The 22,732-nt window shown below is 47.6% G+C and overlaps 1 protein-coding gene across 3 annotated transcripts in view; it reads left to right on the top strand.

The window, feature by feature from the left end:
• Positions 1 to 22,732, top strand: part of cbfa2t3 (CBFA2/RUNX1 partner transcriptional co-repressor 3) — a 38,417-nt gene that overhangs the window by 932 nt on the left and 14,753 nt on the right. For 2 of the 3 annotated variants that reach the window (XM_062382096.1, XM_062382089.1), the window contains exon 2: positions 22,288 to 22,443. In XM_062382096.1, the coding sequence (XP_062238080.1) occupies positions 22,288 to 22,443 (156 nt within the window). Of the gene's footprint in view, positions 1 to 78; positions 7,777 to 22,287; positions 22,444 to 22,732 lie in introns of those variants that run through there. The other variant, XM_062382105.1, reaches the window with a different exon arrangement.

The raw sequence follows: 22,732 nt of genomic DNA, 5'->3' as shown, positions 1-22,732 counted from the left end.
AGAGCTCGTCGTGTCTTCAAGGATCTGCTCTGGGAAATCTTTTGGCAGTGCGTTATCTTGATGAGTGATGGAGGGTCCCGCCGCTGTCTGGTCTCCTCATTAAGTTGGAGTGATTGACAGATAATCAGTTTGTGTTGACTTGGCGCTGCTTGCTATTAGGGCGATGTGAGTTTTGTTTTTTCTCCTTGCTAGTTGAGCTGTTAGGTGATGACTGAAGCAGAGGGTTCAAGGTTAAAAAGACACCAGCCACTACCATCTATGTTTCTTCTTCTGAGTTATTACATGAAACATGGCTAAAGGGTTGTTTCCCAGGGCACTGATTGAATTTTTTTTTTTTTACATTGAGGCCTTGTCTACACTACTGCGGATAGTTATGAAGCAGATATTTTCGCCTGTCTACACGACTTTTCGTTCTCCAAAATATAGATGAGAACACAAAAAAGCAGGGGGGGGGGGAGGATTTGGTGGGCGTCTTCCTTTGGGTTTTCCCCATGCAGCTGCAGGGGAACAGAAGTAAGTCCTGGGGTTTCACTGACGTGCCTCAGTTCCTTCGAAATACACTTGGAGGTCACCAGGGTGCATCACAGGTAACAATGGTGCTGAAACTTTAAAAGGGCATTTCGCGGGCGGATGAGTGATACTTGAAATTCAGGAAAGAGAGGAAAAATGGGGTAATTGATTCTTAGAGGAGTTAAAACACTGAAGTATGGCCTTTAGGTTAAAAAATGAAAACCCTCACTTAAATCAGCAACGTGTTTGAGGGGAGACAGATGCGTTAAGAGTCAGACATTTAAGGCCTAATTTTATAGACATATATATATGTAGAAACTGTAAGCCAGCGCGAGGACTAATACCCGACGTAGTGAATTACCTGCAGCGCCTGCCGTCTCTTGGCTGTAATGAGCTTTGTGAACGTTGCAGTGATAAGGCTTCTATAATTAGGCTTAGTCATAAGCATGCTCCCTGTAGTTCTGTGATAAAAACCCAGTAGAACTCCGGTGCTGGTGTTCCGGCCCATTTGTCTCACAAACACGCGCAGACGCAAACGCTGAGGAAATCAAAATGTGTGTCAATGTGAAATGTAAACACTGCTCTTTGTCTCAAGTAGTTAACCTGGTGTAGCTGCATGTACTGGATGTGTGTGTGTGTGTGTGTGTGTGTGTGTGTGTGTGTGTGTGTGGTTATATAGTCCAACGATATGTTTACACTGTGTGAAGAAGCAGTAGTTATGTGTGTGTCCGTGCACGCGAGTGTGAGCGTGAGTGTGTGTGTGAGAGGTGTTGTGAGCTGCAGCATAGGCTTCCTGTGAGGGAGCAGATGTCGCAGAGCTCAGGCACAGCTGCGACGGGCGATAACCACGGTGGCAAGAATATGTCGGCACGCTGGCTCTTCTCCCTGGGTCTTATCAGCCGCACACAGCACACACACACACACACACACACACACACACACACACTCATATAGACACTCTACAATAAGGAAATAAGTAACAGCCACCCAGCACTAGCATATCCTCACAGCAGGGCCAGATAGAGGGAGGAAGGCAATGAGAGATGGTGAGAGGAAGAAAAAGGAGCAAGGACTAAATCAAGGGACTCTGATGGAAAAGGTGCAGTGAATCCCCAACAAAGCCCTGGCTCATGTCTGCTGTATCATAGACTTCATAATTTGGTGCCAGTCCTAATCCTCTGTAGCTATGAATAGGCTATGCTTTACAGCTTTCTCTAACAAAAAATAGGCATGACACCAGTAATGACTTGTATATACCTGCACAATGGCATAACTTCAACTATATCTTGAGTTTGTGAGACTTAACAATCACACAAATTACAAGATCCATTATATTATTTTTTAATTTGAGGCTTAAAGATCTACCAGACTGTAGTTTAGTGAACAAACAGACATGGTTTTAGATTTAGCAGATAAGTTGTATCTCTTTCTTGACATTTTCGAGCAGTTTTGCTCTGTCACCACATATCAGCAGTGAAGCTGCTGGACAGTGTCATCACCGACAGGACGATGGTGCAAAAGATGTGCAGACAGGTTCATTACACACATGTAATGAAATGCTAAAACCGCACCATTGATGTGAAAGTGCAGCGTCCTGTTTTAAAACATGCATTGCTTAATGACTACATCACTGTATCTGTGGCACAGATCCAAGTGAAAACATAAAAAGAATATCATCGTAAATGTGAGCAACCCGAGTTGATGATGATGATGATGATGATGATGATGATGATGATGATGATGCAAGAATAGGGAGAGAAGAAATGTGTAAATAGTAAAAGAGGAAAAGAAAGTGAAGGGCACATTTGAGAGGAGAGGCAAGGTGGTGATGAGGTGTGTGTTTGTGTGTGTGTGTGAGAGAGCAAGAGAGAGAGAGAGAGAGAGAGAGAGAGAGAGAGAGAGAGAGAGAGAGAGAGAGAGGGAGAGAGAGAGAGCGCAGTTATCCTCTCTATTTCCTCAGCACCAGCTCTGTGGTTTCTATGAGGAACAGATGTTCACAACTTGATACAGTGCCTCATCCCCCTCTTCTCACTATCTCCAATGCCAGCACCACCAACTGTCTGCACACACGCACACACACACACACACACACACAGACACACACACACGCTCACACACATTCATGCAGAGCAGCGACTTTGTCATGTGAGCGTATGAGGGACGTATTCACCTGCGGACTGAGGACTTTTTTATTGTCCATTTCCCTCTGTGCTCAGGCTGCATATCCTGCTCTTGAGTCAACACTTGATGTAATCAGGTGCCACTTCCTCCTCTGTCTGTTTGCACTTCTGTTGGTCAGCTGTGCTCTCAGACTCACTCTGGCCGGAGAAAACGCACTCTGTGCTGTAACAGAGTGCGTTTAAGTTTAAGTTCAAACATTTGCTTAATTGCTAAAAGTCTGGGTAGCTCCTCTCATTGCTTCTAAAATAGTCTCATTTCTTAATTGCATGGATTTCACAAGATGTTGGAAACGGAATTAAAATAGATAAAAAAGGAATGAAGGCTACAGCAAGTGAATTTTAATGTAGGTATTGCAAAAAGATAGTAGGACATGAAATAGCAATAGCTGTGCATTGTCCACAGTGCTTTTATCAAAGCTGTTCTGTGGCGAGACGGTGAGGGTGAGACGACCCTGGAAGTCAAGTATTTCAAAGGCCATTATTCTTTCCAAAGACCACGGATTGAATTTTGAATTCCCATCATGTCTGGATGATTCAAACAACTGACACTTTGCTGCTCAATTGCAAACAAAATGTCAACGGGTCTATGGGAGCAATTTGTAAAGGCAGCATTCCAGCGTACGTGCTTGAGTGGGTGGGTCAATGATCCGTTACACCACGCCATATTACAGAAAGGCGCTCTCTCTCTCTCTCTGTCTCTCTCTCTCTCTCCGTCTCATCCTCTTTCATAACATAATGGTGCTCGGGGACATACAGTACACACATTAAAGATGTTAACGCCCCAAAGTGAGAGAACAACATCCTCTTGAACACAATGAAAAAGACACGTGCGTAAATAACCAAACACTTGGTGCGGGAGGATGCACGTGAGTCCAAAAGGAAATTTCTCAAACACAAACCCCGATCATCTCCATCGACACTTAAATCAGCTTAAGACAGCTCAGGTACTGTTTCTTTCTGTTTTAATTGAGTGGGCTGTTCTCTTTGTCCCTTCGTGAGGCCTGGTGCCTGTGACGGTAAGTCCATGGCAGTGTCGTCTGCTCACCGTGCGTGTGAGAGGAGAGGAGAGGAGAATTGAGAAGAGCGCGTGAACACAAAGGGTCTAGCATTCCTTTCACTCGGCTCAGGGCCTTATCTCCTTTCAGCACACTAGCCTCTGACTGCCACTATAGGAAAAGATTTACATTGTGCGAGGAGAGGAAATGCTGCAAACTTTCTCTCTCTCTCTCTCTCTCTCTCTCTCTCTCTCTCTCTCTCTTTGCTCTGATGCCGACATGCACGCACGCAAACACGCACTGAAATAGTCATTTTGCACACCAGCACAATGGCCGATCCTGGTTCTTGTACCTCGGAGATGCTGTCAAGAGAACAGAGTCGAGAGCCGGGTGTCGATGGGGGTGTGGGGTGTTTGTCAGCTGACCAAAGGAGCAGACAGAGAGATAGAGGAGTGTGCGAAAGAGAGGACAAAGCTGTTTTTCCGTCATTAAGGCCATCAAAGGGACTTCCAGTCGCAGTGTTATGGGAGCGGGGAGTTCATTGAGGCGAGCTCCCACCTTGTGCGCGTTCCATTGTGCAGTTTATCAGGCCGGCCACATGGAGTGTCGGCACTAACCCAGTGACCGCGCAACAAAAGGCCAAATTAAGAGGAGTGAGAGGCTGTCGCACGGGAAGGCTGACAGGTTGACTGACGCCATTCCCGAGGAGAATCGCATCCTGTCAATCTCGGATCCGTCACCTTGACAGGAATCCTTTCTTTGGATGCAACCCCCATCGCCAACCTTTCTGTCACTCAAGGCCACACACAACACACACACACACACAGACACACAGTGGCACGGTTCTTCCCTGTTCAGTATTCTGCACAGGAAGACAAATAATCCACCTACAGTAAGATACTAAGGAGACACACATACAATGAGAGGAGCAACCTCAGGCCATAACTCTGAAAGAGAGAAAAAGAAATATAGAGAGTGGATTTCATTAACACTCCATCCATCTCCTTGACAACTGTACTTCCACCACGGTACGCTACACACTCTGCCTCTGACAGAGCCCGCCTGTAATGGCCTGTGCAGCTGTTTATATATGTAAACCTGATGTATTTCATTGTGTGACTGTGTGTGACCGCGCTCACAGCAGCAGCAGCCTTACATTGAATTGATGTACTGTATTGTGTTTACAGCTAAAACTCTGGCGCTGGGCCTCAGGTCACCTGAAGTTATTTCCTCCCACGGGCCATGCATGAAACCGAGAGCTGGGGTTTCCCCCTGTAAAATTGTTTTCACATATTTAACCAGACCTGGAGCATTTTTGTTAAAAGGTCCTCACAGCTCCATCAGAAGGCTGCGTTCATGTTCGAGGCTGGCGAGGCTGCGGAGAGTCGGGGACGAGCAGCTGTCTGTGTGTACTTTACAAGCTGGTCCTGTTTGTTCTGTAGACACAGGAGGGGTCAGGTGGGTGTCAGCTTTGTCTTCTGTCCCCCTCCATGGTCATGTGTGTGTGTGTGTGGGCGTGTGTGTGTGTCCGGCAGAGGGAGAAAGAGGGCAGGTGGGTGGGGCAGAGGGGCTAACAGACCAGTGTGGACAGGTGGAGGATTCTCACCATGGACGCACCAGATACCTGCCTCGTTCTCAGCCTCTCTGTTTATCTGTCTGCCTCACTTCTAAAGGTCATTCTAGGGAACATTATTGTAAATGCACCAAAGTCGGCCAAAAGTCTATTTTTATCTATTGTGAAGCTGAAGCAATTAGTAGAAATATTAATTGATCAATACAAATTAATTTAACCTACAACGAATCTGAAAATCAATTAATTTTTAAACTGGTTTTGCTGATAAAAATGACCAAACAGCCGTAAGACAGTTTAATAACATTGTTAATTGAACACCTTTGGCTTTGGGATGGTATAACAAAGCAATTTAAAGACGCCCCCTCACTTATTTTCCAGCATTTTATAAAGTAAGTCATTAATAAACTAAACCACAAATAATATTGACTGATAAATAAATAAAGATAACATGTTTTTAACTATAAAAAGTAGCACAACACTAGGCTACTGTATGAGCTGCTAATTGAAACGTCAACAACCAGAAGCACATAAATACAAGCAGCGCGTATGAAAAAGGAACATTAATCACTGTGATAATGGGACTATTGACTCTGCAAGACAAACACTGTCTTCCATCTATTCATATCTTCCCATCTTCACATCACTCCACGCGGCTGACGATTTATGACAACAGCTGACAACACAAAAGAAAACTACACACTTTACGGGCTATTCACTGTTTTACTGGTGAGTGTTCGCACACGCCGGCAGAGTGTGTTTTTTTTTTCATTAATTCTTCTTGTTGTGTGCATTTTGTTTTCCTCAAGTGTTATGAATAAAATAAATAAAATCTACAGTTTACAATGGACTCACTGCTGCCTGCCCTTGTTGTCCTCGTCGGCCCTGATATGAGGAAACAGCGCCCCCCATGGGCAGACAACGGGACAGTGACACTGAGATCATTGTATTTTTTTGTATTCGACTGGTTTGAATTTACTGGACATGATCAAATTAGGTTTAGGGCGATAATTTGAGAAATGAAACAAAACAAATTTACATAATTAATAACATTTATATGGGGAATTTGAAGGCGTATTATATTTACAGCCTATAAAAAAGGATTATCAGTGCTATGCACGTGTCATTCTGTAATAACATAGATGATTGTATTGATAATAATAACTAATGAACCATTGTGGTGCTTTTGTACTTTTGAATTGGGATCTTCTTCAATTTAAAACGGATTCCTGCATGTGTGGCTGCCAGCTCCTGCATCTGATGGTACCCGAGAGAGAGAGAGAGAGAGAGAGAGCGAGAGAGAGAGCGAGAGAGAGAGAGAGCGAGAGAGAGAGAGAGCGCGAGAGAGAGAGCGAGAGAGAGAGAGAGAGAGAGAGAGAGGTTAGGAGCTCCAGATGGTGTTTAAACGCAGACAGAAGGCTACAGCGAGGACAGAGAGAGAGAGAGGAGGAGGAGGAGAGAGCCGTGGATAGTGCGCACGGTGGCCCCGCCAGCTCTACTCATCACTGAAGACAAAACAAGTCCCAGAATTAAAACAATTGAGAAATCAGCGGAGGAGAAAACATCAAATCGGCCGATTGTGATTTTATTTTGCGGGGAAATAAAAAGAAAAGTGAGTCTTTTTTTCTCCAACACCGTCTGAAGTGTGAAGCCTCGGCGCAAGATCGGCGCGTCGGAGCAGGAGCAGCAGGAGGAGGAGGACCGGCACCGGAGAACAGCTCGGAGACGCGTGGCGGAGGAAGAGGAGACTGTGAAGAAACTGTTTTTCTCATCTTTATTCCACAAAGGAGACGAATCTACATCCATCTCGTCGGATGCGACTTGCTCCTGACGCGCGGACTGTGGCTCAACTCAAGAGGACGGTTCGAAAGTTGTCACAGGAGGAATAAAGACGCACCCTGCAGACAACAGGATCCGCATCTTTTTTTTTATTACATGGGAGCCAAGAGGAGTCGATTTGTGGACAAAATATAACCCGGTTTATAGTTTCGTCTGCGTAAAAACGAACCAAAAAGTGCGTTTTTTTTACGCAACGTTAATTGCATATCCGCTGTTTTCATTTATTCCTTCTCTCCGGATGGTGACAATGAGCAAGAGAGAGGATTTACATGACTGGGGAGAGTTGTGATTTATTTTCCACACATCACCAAACACGAGACTGCAAAACCAAAGACAACAAGGATCCAACAGCCCTGCATAGTTTTCTTTTTTTTTTCTTCTCTTTCCATAAAACCCGAGAAGAGAAACACCTCATAATTTATTAAACCTGGAAAGTCAAGAGACCTTGTGAACTTCCAAAGGAAACATAAACCTTTCTCTTTTGAGTCACCTCCTTCCTTCTTCCCAATATCTCAAAAACAAACAACTAAACAAGGGAATAGTTATCCACACTATTTACCAAAACGCTTTATCCCCTCTTTTCCCCAAAAATAATGAGGATTAAGACGATATAAAAGGTGTTTCAGAGACTCTCTGGTGTGGATTATCACCGCTACCTCAGCTTGACTTCGACCTTCACAAAGTAAGTACAACCTGCAAAAATCCCCAAAAGGCAAATCATTCGATTTTGTCCTATGGTGTGAATTGTTTTTAAACGCACAGGGAGTTTATTAGAGTATATGTGTTGTAATAGTCCTTTACGTTTCATATTTAAATCATCAATTTGCTGAAATATCCTCAGCTGAAAGTCACATTTTTGATCATGTGAAGGTGGAGACAGACGAGGCTACTGTTGCATCTGTCTTTATACTCTTTCTATATTTTACTTTACAATGATATATATTCATTTTGTATCTGTATTCAATTTGATTTCACCTTTACATATTCATTCTTCTTTAGTTTGTCTTTTATTTAACTATAAACACATTTCTAATTAAGTAAATGTTGCGCTTAATAGAAACGGAGGCATGTGGACAGCACTGGAAACCACAGCCGAAGCACTGTTATGTTGTTGTTGTGTGTTATCTCCTTTCGTTTACTTTTTCTGAATTGTGGTTTGAGAGCTGAGGTGGAGAGATGAGAGAGAGAGGTAGAGAGAGAGAGAGAGGTAGAGAGAGATAGGGTGTGTGTGCTGTCTGCTCCATCAGCCTGTGCTGCACATCAGAGTGATGATTGAGACCGAGGTGATGACACAAAATCTTTGGTGTCTGTGAACCCGGCGTCCACCTGCACTGAAAGGAGGTAAACGGGTGTGAAGGGATAAATTTAGACGCTTCGCCTCGACCTGAACTCCGCGGCGCCTCAGAATAGACCCCCTCTTCCTTTTGTGTGACACAGCAGCAGTGTCAAACCTTTTGTGTAGCGAAGCAATTAGACACTTGACCAATTCCTGGTGGGTGAAGGGTGCATGTTGTGATATAATCTATGAGGACATTAAAGGAGTCACGTTTAAAGACATACTATGGCAAACGGAGGCTATAAACACAATTTAGAGGTAATTCGATGAAAAGGTGGAATCGTGATGTCTGATTTGGACCAGTGGGACACTCCCTGAGAAGAAACAAGTCCAGCCAAAGGTTTCCACCTCCACTTGAACAGCCTCAGCAGCGCACTCTTCCGCCCGTGAGTGCAACAGTAAAACACTCTGGCCTTTTTTTCTCTGCAGGACGCGGCCCTGTATAATTGGCCCTGGTAAATATCACCTGAATTATTGAACAGCTAATAATAGTCTCGAAACAATGGATGAGGGGGTTGCGGAGGTGAAACCGCAGTGCAGACACCCTGCCTCACCGCACATTATACCTCCACCACCTCCATCACCACTGAGTGGGCATCTCCTCTTTTCTCCTTCCGAAACGCCGGCCATCCCATCCCATCGCTCAGCCCGGCTCGGGCCCGGCCTGCGAAGGCAGACGTTCCCACTTCATCACCAGGCGGCTCTCGTAAAAAGTCAGGCACATTTATTACGACCCCCAACTTGCCAGGGTTTATTCACCTCCCATCTATACCACAGGTGCAAGGACGGGGTGTCTTCTTTTTTTAATATGCAGAGGAGAGAACATACCACAAAACATGAAAATGATCACCTGTTTTTGTCTGAAGAGTCAGCATCATGGAAAGCCACAGGCCAGCAGAGAGTCTCATTTACTTTTGGGGGTATATCATTGCTGCTTATTCAGGCACATCGTGACTAATGCGTTAAAGGTCCTGTGTGTAAGATTTAGGTGAAAGGGATCTATTGGCACAAATTGAATTTAAAATAATCCTGGTGATGTTTCATCTAGTGTGTTTCATCTAAATTGTAGGAATTGTTGTGTTCTTTACGCGAGAATGGGCCCTTTTAAATTCACATCTGCAGAGCGGGTCCTCTCTACGGAGGCCGCCATGTTTTTTGGACCCACTAAACACCTTTTGAGTTTTTAATGACAACTAGAGGCTACCACAGGGGGGCGGATTCAGCTGAAACTTGAAACTGCACCGCTAAATATTTCAAAACTCGACACACTGCACCTTTAAGGGTTAAAAAAGGCACAATGTTATATATGTGTTGATATCAGTTTCTTGCACAGCAGCTGTTTCAAGAGATTCCTGAAAGTCGTCACTTGTTTTCATCTTCTCCGTGTAACCGTGTGTGTGTGTCATGCAGGGGCAGGTGAGAAGCCTCTGTCTGTGCTGTGACTCCATGTTGCAGGGTCTGGGTACAGCTGACGTGTTTACTGTGTGAGTGTGTGGGCTTTGTGACTGTGCCTCTCATGTGTGTGTGTGTGTGTGTGTGTCTGTGTGTGTGTGTGGTAATTATTGTGAGCTAAACGCGGGCTGTGCAGGTGAAGCTGGCTGTCTCTTCATTAATGAGCGCAGCAGATGGCCTCAGGTGGGCGGGAGCGGCGGGCGCACAGCGAGCCAGTCAGGTGGTCAGCACAACACAGACACCTGGGCCACCACAAACAAGACGAGCCGAGCGCTTGACAAAAGCCAAAGACGTCAGGCTTGTGTGTGTGTGTGTGTGTGTATGTGTGTGTGTGTCTATGTGAGTCAACAATTAGATGTGTGGTGTTGTTATATCTGATATAATGTCCTCCCATGAAAAGGAACAATATGCCGAACTGAAAGGTTTAACAGGAAATGCTATACAGGGAAGAGTATATACAATATACACAATCATTTTGTTCTTGTTATCCACTCAGTCGTCTTGCTGCTGTTACGAAGCTCCGACGATAACGCAAAGATACACAATGTGTGTTGCTTACTTATTTGTGTTTGTATGTGTGTGGCGTCCTCAAAGTCCGGTGGTCCTGCAGATAAAAGGCTTTGTGTATAAGATTCATTTGTCACTTCTGTATTACACCTACAGCTATAGGTCACATTTAAAAAACATAACACTCTTTAAGACACATCATCCACGTAGCAAATAAAACATAAAAAGTGGACATTTCAAGTGCTGGTGCAATTTATGCATTTCTGTCATCTTTTGGTTCGTGAAAAATTTAACCAAATGAGTCAAAACAAGGTCCTTTGTGTGAAATTCTACATAGTTACGTGTTTATGTCCGTCCAAAATCATTTATTCGTGATCCAAGCTGTCACTCAAGACCAGTTCTCTATTTTCTTTTTTCCGATCAGCGAGTATCTTGTCTCCAGGGTGAGAAGGTTAACCTCCAATGGATAAGGGCACTTTTCAAATAAGAGGGAAAAGTGCACCCTCTGTTCAACGTGTTTCGCTGTAAAAAAGAACAAAATACAGTGAGATAAAAACCTGCAGGAGCTGGACACGCCACAATTTAAAAGTATTCCAACCGTTGGTAAAAGTTGAAAAACGGTGGAGACCTGAACTGTGATTGGTTTTGAAAAGAGGAGACGATGAAGTGCCACAGAGAGTTACGAGGCTTTTCTTGACTTTTGTTGGGTCCTTGGTATTTACAGTAGGCCAGGCCGACAAATGAAAGACAGTTCGTCTTGTGCAGAATCGATGCTCCCAGCAGAGACACAGTGTGCGTATTGTTCGGATAAAGTGGGTTTAATGAGATCCGTGTGCAAATGCGTGTGTATTTGTGCGAACATGGGAGCAAGTGACGCTGAATCTCTATGGTTCCTCTGCTGTTTGTTCCAATATATAGTGGGAAAGACCAGTGGAGCTGTGGACGCCTCCTGCTCCCATCCTGTGCTTGTGTGCGTGTGTTTGTGTGTGTGTGTGTGTGTGTGTGTCTGCTCTGCCCCTGGTCTGTTCCACATGTGTTTGACATTACTGTGACAAGGCTGGCCCGCCTCTCTGGGGAGATGGAGAATGTCAGAGACTAGAGCAGAGGAGCGAGCTGCTTCCCAACATCGGATGGAATGAGAAACGCACTCGCTGGATGGCCCGGCCTGCCGACGCCACAGCGTGGGAGCCGAGCGCCGGGTGGAGGCCGAGCACAACCCCGAATGTGTGTGTGAAATATCACCCCTCGTGCCCTTTTCCCTAATTCTCTTCCCTACATGTGCACAGATCCACAGATTCCCAAGAATAACAGAGTACACCCTCACACACACACACACACACACACACACACACACACACACACACACACACACACACACACACATTTACCGTTTATTCAATGCTGCTCATAACGCTGTTTTGCATCCACCGGAATTAACTGCTGTTTTCTTCTTTAGACGCATGTGGAGCAGGTGAAATCTTCCAATTACCTTATCTGTGGCATTCAGAGATGAAAACACACCATTACGGTTGAGAGAATTTCCCAGAAATGATTTGTTCAATTTGTTCAATTGACTCTTCATTCTACTGAAATGACTTCAACATACAGCACTGACAAAATCGCTCCCTCAATTATGCATTTCCAAAGGGGAGGCACGTCTCCAGCGCAATCACGAACACAATCGAGCGAACACACAAGTCATCACAACACAAAGAAAACACAACATCGGAGAATCCACACGCACACTATAGCTGCATCTCTTGACAGCTCCGGCCGAAACAACGACAAAAAAAGAATACCTTCCTCCTCCTCCCTTCCTCGTCTTGTGCCTATTTCACCTCCGCCTCCTCTCCTTCCTCACCTTTCACTTCCTCGCTTGCACTCTGACCCGCTCCTGACCCCCTTCCCGTTCCCCCACCCCCACCCCGTGGCACCTCCTCACCTCGTCGCGGTAGGAAGTGTGTTCACGTCGGAGTCGGACACAGGAAACAGCTGGGCTAATCTACAGTAGCGCTGGGCTCTGTTTTAATCAAGTCGAACGGACGGGCGGACGGACAGGGGAGAATGGGAAGTTCATATTGCCACCGCCACCTGATATAATGAATCCCTCCCTCTTTCGTCTGCCCTGTGTCGGGGACGTTATCACAGGCGGGGAGTGAACAACACACTGAAGCCAGTGAGGCCTCCTCTCCCCGGCAGTCCTCTCTGGACATCTGGGGGAAGTTCTGCGTTCAGGCCGAGGTTCTGGGAGAGAAGACTCACTCCATTCTCTCTCTCTCTCCGTCGCCCTTTCGCTCTCTGTCTGCGCAGCATTTGTGAAATTAAAAAAAAAAGGCCGTTATCTCCTGGAAACAGATCCTGTGCCACACAGATGGTTCCGTCCCTCTTCAAATGGGAGGCTGAGCCAATGAGTGCGGTCGTGTTACCAGTTAGTCGCACAGACCCTAATCTTGGCTCCAGCCTTCCTTCCTCTGCCTCACTGTGTCTCTCCCTGCACAGACACACCCGCACGCACACACAAAACACACAGGCCGACTCCATCCCTTCAGATAGTAGCACTGCTTGTGTGAAGTACTGATTTCACTGGCAAATCCACGTTTCAGCTTCTCCAGAGTATCTGAAAATGCGGAGAGGGGAAGGTCAGACGTGTTCCTGACGAGCGCCGGTCACGATGAGGCGTGAGTCATCGTCTGGCATTTAAAGTCACCCTGTTGCCTCGGCAGGGTGCAGGGGCTGCGTTTGATGGTTTTCCACTCTTTCCAGTCTTTCAAGCCCTGCCTCAGAGAGAGAGAGAGAGAGAGAGAGAGAGACGATCTCATTAGTAATGTACCCTGACTTTACAGGCCCTAGGATAAACAGGAGATCATATTTCTTGAGTATACATTGTACAGGTTTGTGAGGTATTATTTCGGACCTCACGGTAAGACTGAGTATCTCTAAAGGAGGACAATTGCGTCAAGTTGCCAGCGGTTTTCATTTAGAGATTACGGTGGAGTCACACAAATATTTCCTGTTTTAGTCCCCCGACACGAAATGATGTCAGAATCAGTGGCATAAAGAGAAGGTCCTGATGGAGCCCTGCAGCTATCGTCTAACAGCAAATTAGCCTCTGTTGGTCACGTTTCTCCAAACAAAACAAAAAAGCTGTTTTAGGTCCACGCAACTTTTTGACTCATCTCTGTTGGCAGCTTTCTGTATATATATATAAACACAAGTAGTTCCGCCTCTTACCGCTCACACAGACTGTTTACCTGCGGGAAACCAAAGGCTGCTCTAAAGGGACTGTTCAAACTAAAATGGAAACCTTTTGGACATCCGGCCTCAAAACCAGCCACACGAAATTCATTGATAAATGAAAAATGATCATCATAAACCAGTGAAGTTAAGTGTAGTTGTTTGTCCTAACAAGACATATTTTGAAAAGGGGGTGAAAAATGACTACGATTTCAGATGAAGTTCACGATTCAGAAAGGAACAGTTTCGTTTAGTGCATCACTCTGACCAATGGCGCGGCGGCAGACTTGGCTTAACTCGACAATTAGCTCACGTCATCGGCATGTTGTTGGCACCGCGGGTCGCTCTCTTTCTTCTTCCGCCTCCCTCTGTTTTCACGGCGGCGTCCCGTAGTCGGCTCGCGTCCCAGAGGACTCGCTGGTATTTGTTTCGGCAGCTTCCAGCACGAGCCGGCCGCGGGGGCTAAATGGAGAAACTGTCAAAGCTTCTCTCTAACCTGTCACATGAATGCCCCCCCCCCCCTCCCCCTCCTCTCCCAGTGCTCTGTGTGTGCTCATGTCACTGCGTGTGTGTGTGTGTGTGTGTGTGAAACCTACGGGCTCCTGCAGGACAATGCACAACACCCTGCTCCGTGTCTGGCTAATGTCAGGAGCCATTGTCGCCGTGCCCGCGGGCCAAATGAAGAGGTATGAGGGTGCTGGCAGGCCGTGGAGCAGTTCAGATATTTGTGTCTCCGCTGACAGCTCCACAGTGACGGAGCAGACGTTAAACACTGAATGAAATGAAAATACATGACATCAAGTCGGAGAGAGAGAGAGAGAGAGAGAGACTAATCTGCTGTTTGTTTTCCCATCGGAGCCGTAAGTGACAGCTCAGTGTCAGGTTTTTAACAAAGTACAAAAGCAGGAGACGCGGTGGGGAAATTGACAGACGCACAGACGAACGCAGAAGATTTGTTTTTTTTTTTGAGGAGGAGGAGGAGGAGGACGGATGGTGCAGTTGCCTTGGCGTGTGTGCGTTTGTTGCCAGGGTTAAATCGAAGTCTTTTGTGCTCCATAAATCAGCAGGCAGCAGCGGTGACGTAAGAGCAAACAGGGCTGCTCTCTGCTGCAGCTGGCTGGAGAGAGGAAAAAACAGGAGCGAGGGCTACGGAGAGGGAAGGAGAGCGCTGGACAGCAGCTGTCAGGCCTCCATCGCACACCTGTCACACAGGAAGTGAGCGCCGGCCACTGTTTCCTGGATACACCTCCTCAAACACTGCTCCGGGGAAGAAATGAAGGGAGGACATCTGCTGCGGGGGGGGGGGGGGGGGGGGGGGGGAGACAGACAGGCAGCCAGATTGATACGCTGGCCGATCAATAGACGGGAGAGATTTGCTAAATGCCAAATAACATGAGGAGGGAACGAGCGCCCGGTTTCTCACGGACTGTGTCGCCCCTTCTCACATCAGCTGCCTGTGTGTGCGTGTGTGTGCGTGTGTGTGCGCGTCCAGACCGTGCACAGTCGAGAGGATGTTTGTGTTACCGCGGCGCTCTGTGACAGACAGGTCACTCTGCTGAGACTCCAGTCCAACTCTCCCACAAATACAATGAGCCTGCACGCCCTGAAACCCAACGGTGGGACGTTCCCACGCTTGTTCCTCGCCCCGCCCCCCCCCCCCCCCCCCCGACCCCTCTCCACCCCCAACGCACCCAGCTCCAGCTCCCCCCCGCTCCCCCTGTGACCAATATCAACTAATCCAGATGTAGCGAGGCTGCTCACAGATGTGCGAATAACTCTCTTTGCACGGCCCGGCGCCTTTGTGTTCTACGTGTTCTCGGCGACTCTGCGTTCCCACCAGCGTCTCTCATCACTCTCTGTCTCCGTCCCGAACTGATCAGAACAGGAAGTGACATCACTGCAGTGCTGCTGATGAAGCACTTGGACCCATGTTGTCTCCTGTGCCGCTGCTCCGCCCGGCCTCCAGAGCCGCGCTGGTGTTGCTGCCGTCGGTAGAAAAAAACCTCCTCGTTGTTTGTCAGGCTTGTCAGGCTGGGTCCTCGGGAGGCCCCCTTGCCCTATTCCCAGGCTGCCCTTCATGCTGCCTGTATGCAATTAACAGAGTAATTAAAAGCCTGATGAGCTAATTGGTGCTGGGTGAGGCTGCAGGTGTTTGGATCTTATTGATGTAATTGCACGGTGAACATCCCGTGAGGGGGCAGGGCAGATTGGGGACGATCCAATGTATGTGTTTGTGATGTAATGATGGGTAGTGGTCATTTTTGATTCCCTCCCCCTAGTGCACTTATTGTTTCACACAATGCATCATGAAAAGTAGTGCACAACCGAGCAATATGAAAATTTAAATATGAGCGGAGCAGCACATCACACAAACTGCCGAAAACGAGTTTATTTCCTCATTAAGATATTAAAAATAAAGTAAAAGAAACATTTATAATTTATTTTTGAATTTCCCATCATCAAAAACCTGCAACAATGCACAGAAAATGCACAAACAAGCGTCCAAAATCATTTTTTCTCTTTTGCCGATGAGCCCAACTGGGTTAAGGTTATTTTGATGTTATTTTAAATTTTAACTTAAAGATTCATCTTTCTCTCTATCTTTCATCTTCAGCCGTGTGTTACAAGTTCAGACGTGATGCTCACTGGGACTAGGCAAGGAGACAGAGTGTAGAGCCAGTGGGTTGCATCACCTACCTGGTGAGCTCACAGTCAGTAAAAGAAATCAAATTACACTTCCATGTCTCAGGTCAAGCTTGAGTCAGATATACACAGGGCGTGTCTAAAAGAGGTGGGTAGAGTTTTAGGTTCGTGTGCAGAGCTTCCAGAGATGTTAAGATGAATTACGTGACGTGTGATGGAGCTCATCTGAAAGAGAGCAGGATGAGAAAAGGTCTGATCTTCTGTTGGATCGCGGCAGCCCGGGGCTGAGCTCTCAGCTGGCAAAATTAGGCACCCAGCTGACAGGATGAGGGAAAGAAGATGTAGACGAGTGGGAACAAAGTAGAGTTATCATGCAGAGCAGAAGCTCCACGTAAATCCTGCTCTCCGCTCGCGTCTGCCTGCGTTTCTGTCTCTCTGGCCCGTTCCCAGATGTACATGCACAGTCACTTCCGCATATGTGTGTCTCTCTCTTGTCTCTTACTTCCTCCCCATCTCTCTGCGGCCGCCCCCCCCCCCCCCCCCCCGCCCGCCTCCTCCTCTCTGTGGCAGCTGTGCTGGTGATGGCTGTGTGCCCATGGTGCAAGCTGGCTGTGGGGTCCCAGGTGGCCCACATGACAGTTATTGATGTTCAGGTGTTCGACTCCTCTCACACAGAGACCCTGGAGCCACACACACACACACACACACTCTGACACACGCAGAAGAACAATACAGGCACGCACTCTTGATTTGAGTTCACAGTCACACATACGCACAATTATGCACACAACCCTGCATATTCTATTGATTCGGAGCAGAAATGCTAACAATACAGTAACAAGTACAACAGAGGAATTGTGTCTAGAGCTGCTGGGCTGTCTGCCGGGCGTCAGTAAACACAGTTCTCGATGTATGAAAACAAAAAGCTTTGACAAAACGTGCGGGATTCCTACACGGTGCAGTTAGAGACCGATCTCTGTGTGTGCATGTGTGGTGGGAGAGCCAGTCTGGGTACCAGTGCCCAGTGCAGCCCTAACACACTCCAGATGTCTCTAGCTAGCCAGGGAGTTGTTCTTGGCACGGCCCGCCTCGGCTGAATGTCACAAATACTTTCCTTTATTTAGGAATGGGCTCTGGGTTGGTGGCTGGAGCTACAGAAGAAGCCGAGGGTGAACGGAGGAGGAGGGAGGTATAGCCGAGGGAGGAAAGGAAGATGAAAAGAGCAGAATGAGTGATTAGCCGAGTAGAAGGACAAGGGGAGGAAGGAGGCAGACGGGGCAACGCGAGAAGAGATGTGGAGGGACAGAAGATGGAGAGGGAGGAGTGAAGGAGGAGGGAGCAGGAGGGAGCCAGGCAGAAACGGCTCCAGTCTAGCATCTGGATTTTATTAGCAGCCGTTGGGAAAATCTGAAAAGGAAGTTTTTTCTCTGCGAGCACGTCGGCAGCAGTGATACGCCGCACATAACCACTTCACTGCCGACGAGAGGAGCCAGGCCCTCCCAGAGGAGAACAGATGGTCGCTGGAACTTCAATACAATTACATCAATAACAGCTTTCACAGATATAAGCACTGTATGACAGGATCCCTGCAGCTCAGAGAGACCGAAATACAACTCCTCTACCCTTAGCACCTCTGGCCCTGGATAAATGGTCTAATCCATCCTCACTCCCCGCTTGTCCTCAAGTTATCCTTGCTTTTCTCGCCAGGTTAACAGTTTAGAAAGAAAACTGCAAAGCTTTTGACTTGGAAAATGGTCACTTATCAACGATGTGTTCATGGTAATCTGAACAGAGACATCATTTCTTTTGTGAGTGCTTATCAGGAGACCCCCCCCCCCCACCGACACCCCACACACACACACACTTACACAATCCTCCACTCACTTGTTTTCTGTACAGCCTGTTTGTTCAGCCGGCGCTGCATGGGCACGATCACAGAGATTCTCAAGAAACGCAGGGAAAAATATGTGTTTGTGTCCACAACGTGTGCATTCTGCAAACTTGCGGGCTGTGTGTGCATGCATCTGTGTGTCTAAATGTGTTTGTGTGTGTGTGTGTGTGTGTGTGTGTGTGTGTGTGTGTGTGTGCAGGCGCTGTACATGCCTGTCTCCCACCCTGTCATTAGTGAGGGCTTTAAAGCCTCTGAGCTCTAAATCAGTTTAAGATGAAGTGGAGTCTGGGATCTGTCTGCAGAAGCGCTGACACACAAATACACACACGTGTGCACCCGCATACATAGACACGCACACACCCACACACACACACACACACATGTTCCCGTCTTACCTGTGACGTCGTACCTCAAGCTGATAACAAGGCGTGTATCGAAATAACAGAACTAGTTGGCATGAAACGTCCTCCAGTGGATTGACCCGGAGAGGTCGATGTGTTTTACGCTACAGATGCCAACACTGTTTATACTGTTTGGGCTCCTAGTATGAGCGCAATGAGTTTTAAGTGCTGTATCCCTGAGTCCTTTAGGTCCGAGGCACAGGGCTCCAAGCCCCATGTTTTGATATGAAGGCCTGGTGGGGGGCTGGGGGGGCCAGAGGCTGAGGCCGTGTTTGTGTGGACTCCTCCGCGGCCTGATAGGGAACAGATGTGGGAAGGCAGGAGGCTGGGCAGCCAGCCAGAGCAGCTGGGAGAAATTAAAAACAACAGCATTCCTGGAGACTGGGGGAATTACAGTGGGAGGGAGGGAGGGAGGGAGGGATGTAAGGAGCGAGAGACAGAGGGAGAGTTTTAGGGCTATGTGGTCACTGGGAAGAGTCTCTGTGGAGTCCGCAAGATTGAATAGACGGTGGTGGGGGGGGGGGGACTGAGGGGGGAACTGTTCTTCGGTGGTTAGCTCAGGCTAATAAGTTGCAGCTGTATTTCCAGGGGAAGCACAAACACACGTTCACATACACACACACACACACACACACGCAGATATGCAACGCACGGACATATGGCAGTGTGAAGGGAGACCAGCCTCTGAACTGCCTTCTAATGGCCTGTCAGTGTGAGAGGCTATTCATTTGTTGTGCGTGTACGTGAGTGTCTTTTAAGAGGCTTTGATGACGCCGTGCAAACCTCTTTAAATCTATGACGAGACCCCGAAATGGCTGCAGAAACCACCGAGTGTGTGCAGTCCCAGCCCACAGTACACTGCGGGGGGTGTTGGGTTTTTGTGCGTCTCACAGAGAATTGTTTTTCGTTTTCACTTTGTTTCATCACTGCAACACTGGGGGGGGAGGATAAGACAGTAGTCTCACAGACGACAGACTTGTTTCTTTGGTGAGCAATCTCTGAGCCCCGGTTACGTCAAGCGTGCCGACCCGCGGGCTGAGGAGCAGAGGCAGGCGGCGGCAGGGAGGTAGCTGGGGTGATTGTATCGCTCTGTTTTCAGCGAAATATTCAATAGTGGCCGTTTGGGACCGACAGCAGCATCTCTGTATCTATTCTCAGCCGTATTGATCCCAAAGTGGCTCCTTTTCAGAGGCTCAGATAAAAAACCCTGTTTGGGGTGAAATGGAGCAGCTTGCAGACGGGAGCTCGGTCGCAGACCTGAACCTCTACCGCAGGTCGACTTTCATCAGCCTCTCTCTTCTTTTTCATCCCTCTTTTTGGCATGTGTGTGTTGTCCTTCAGCGTCAAAACACAATGGGAGGACAGATGGCCGCGGATAGGGGTTGCAGGACCTAGCAGACTTTCTAATGTATTAAAAAGTAAAATCCAGGGCGCGGTGTGTATGTGTGTGTGCCCTGTCCCTGTCCCTGTAGCTGGTCAGATTAAACAGCTGTGTATAATCCCACAGTGGGACTAGGCGGACGGATGGACGGACAGGGCAGGGCGGTTCCTCTCCTCTCCTCTCCACTCCTCTCCTCTCTCCTTCTTTTCTCCTTAAGAAGTGACACAAGTAGTTGTGCTTTTCTCATCTCCTCTCATCTTCTCTTCTCCTGTCTCCCCTCGTCTCCTCTCCTCTTCTCTTGTCTTGTCTCGTCTCCTCTTCTCTTGTCTCGTCTCGTCTCCTCTCCTCTTCTCTCCTCTTGTCTCCTATCCCCTTCTCTCATCTCCTCTCCTTTCCTTGCTTCTCATCTCCCCATGTTTCCTCGCCTCCAGTCTCCACTCCTCCCAAGAAGTGATACAAATAGAGAGAACGCGTGTTTAATTGTACATCCTCCCCCCCGGTCTTTTTGATTACATACGAGTCCACCTATGGTTCGTTTTAATGGAGCTGGATCTTCACACTTACAGGGAACAAACAGACTCAGTTACCGTCTAGAAAGGCGTTTGCTGTATGAGCTTGCGGTCGCACTGTGTGACCGTCCTGCAGCTTACACTTCACACAGCGGCACGCTACAATTCGATCAAAGACGAGGTTTCACTGGAACATATGGCGGCCTCCCTACAGGAAGCGGCGCGGCAATTCGGTAGCCCGGCGAGCTTGTTTGTGTGTTTGTGGGCTCTGTATACAGGAGAATGGCTGCATCTATTTATACCAACCAGCCTCTACATCTACAACCTTATGTGTTTATGTTCGGAGCGTCTGGCGGGGGGGCAAACAGCGGCGTGCCCCTCGTGTTCCGAGGATCACTGTGTCAATGGCCCTCGTGCAGCAGCACTCCAGAGTGCCACTCTTTAAATACAGACACCAGCTGTTGAACGCGAGCTCTGAGAAATGGGCTAAATGTGCCGCGGAGGAAAACACAGGATTTACTGTTGGCTCACGGGAGAAGGGAAATGAAAGACACGCTACGTGACAGTGATTTAATATGTTAGTTACTACGATGTATTAACACTGCAGCTGGAAACTGGGTTTCAATCCAGGGGTGTTGAGAGTATTTCCACTTATATTTATACTAAAAACACAGGAGGTCAGATTTTTTTGAAAGGTTCCTTGAGTGATTTGTTATTTTAATGATTTTTTTTTTCTCGGATACATTTGCTGAAAGAGAGAAAAAGAAGAGGAGAAGAAAGGAGGCTTCAGACAATTCAAACTTCCACATGCACACATGGCTAAAAGCTATCTGCTCGCAGGCTGCAAAAGTCATCACACCTCTCAGCTCAGGTTGACATTGCAGAAGGATATGGTTCCAACAGCTGCACTGACAGTCCGTCTCATAGAGGGAGAGAGCGTCAACACTCCGCCGATACATCAAATAATAGACACAGCCACGAGTTGGTCTCAGTGAATGTGGTCTTGTGCTTTACACCCCATCCATAAAGTGCATCTGATGTATTTCTCCTACAAATAATAAGACGATGATAAGAGGCAGGAGTCGTTTCACATGCTTGCGGCCCGGGCACATCCACCCTGCGTCTTGTTTCCTTCTCGTGTCCCTTTCCGTACCATCCATCCCCTTCACGATGCAGCGCCTGGCCTTGCCTTGTTTGGGCCTGGCAGGGTGTCTGGCAGAGGACAGGGGAGCCTCTAGCAGCAGCACGGAGCTCTGCTGAAAGCCGGTCCACGGTGATGGACAGCAGCAGATCCAGCTGCACTTGTCACTGGCTGTCAAGCCGGCTGTCTGAACTAGGGGGACGAGAGGGGACAGGCGGGGAGGAGTGTGTGCGCCTGTGTGTGTGTGTGTGTGTGTGTGTGTGTGTGTTTGGGGGTTGGAAGTTGTAGTGAAGGGGCACTGATTGGGATGTCAGAGCTACATGGAGTGTGTCTGTGTGAAGGAGAAAGAGAGAGGGGAGCGAAGGAGGGGATTTCAGTCAGCAGCAGCTGAACGAGTGAGCAGGTGTTACTGTATGTCTCCCAGGCCCATGAATCTCCAACACAATACAAGTTTGGATTCATTTCCACTCTCTGCATTGATTTGTTTTGGTTCCTTTTATGGGGCTTTTTCGGGGTTTAAGGAAACAATCGATGGTTCCCAGGTGAAAATGTCCGTGCTCTGCTCCTTAACCAGCTGTTTCCACTTTGAAAGTATGATTTCTGCCTGCGCCCCATCTTGATGTCTCTCTCTCTCTCTCTCTCTCTCTCTCTCTCTCTCTCTCTGTTCCTCTCTGTCTCTCCCTCCCTTCACATCTCAGGTAGCAGAGTGCAGAAGGTTGGAACAATGCCAGATTCACCTGCGGATGTGAAAACCCAGCCCAGGTCCACCCCACCCACCATGCCTCCACCACCCCCGGCTGTCAGCCAAGCAACCAATCGCAGCGCTTCGTTCACCCCCACCACCAGTAAATCAAGTAAGGGTCCTTTCTATTGTGCTCTAAGTTAACTTTATACGGTGTTATAGGTGCACATTTTACAATATGCATTTAGTATCAGCACCATATAGTCAATTTTTTTCCACAGTTATTCAGTTTATATGTTTCCTTTGACTTGAAGATGATCCTTTCGTTTTGATATGTCACGTCAGCAGGCCCTTACAGGCGGCTGGAAGAAAAAGTGAGCTAGTAAACATAGTGTAGTATATGTATTTCATTCCATAGTGAGCAATGAGGAAGATAGCCAGAGCTACAACATTGCAAACAA

The sequence above is a fragment of the Platichthys flesus genome, chromosome 1, assembly GCF_949316205.1.
Source record: "Platichthys flesus chromosome 1, fPlaFle2.1, whole genome shotgun sequence".
Classification (NCBI taxonomy): domain Eukaryota; kingdom Metazoa; phylum Chordata; class Actinopteri; order Pleuronectiformes; family Pleuronectidae; genus Platichthys; species Platichthys flesus.
Note: the sequence above shows the minus strand (reverse complement) of the source record. Positions and strands in the feature narration are given on the sequence as shown.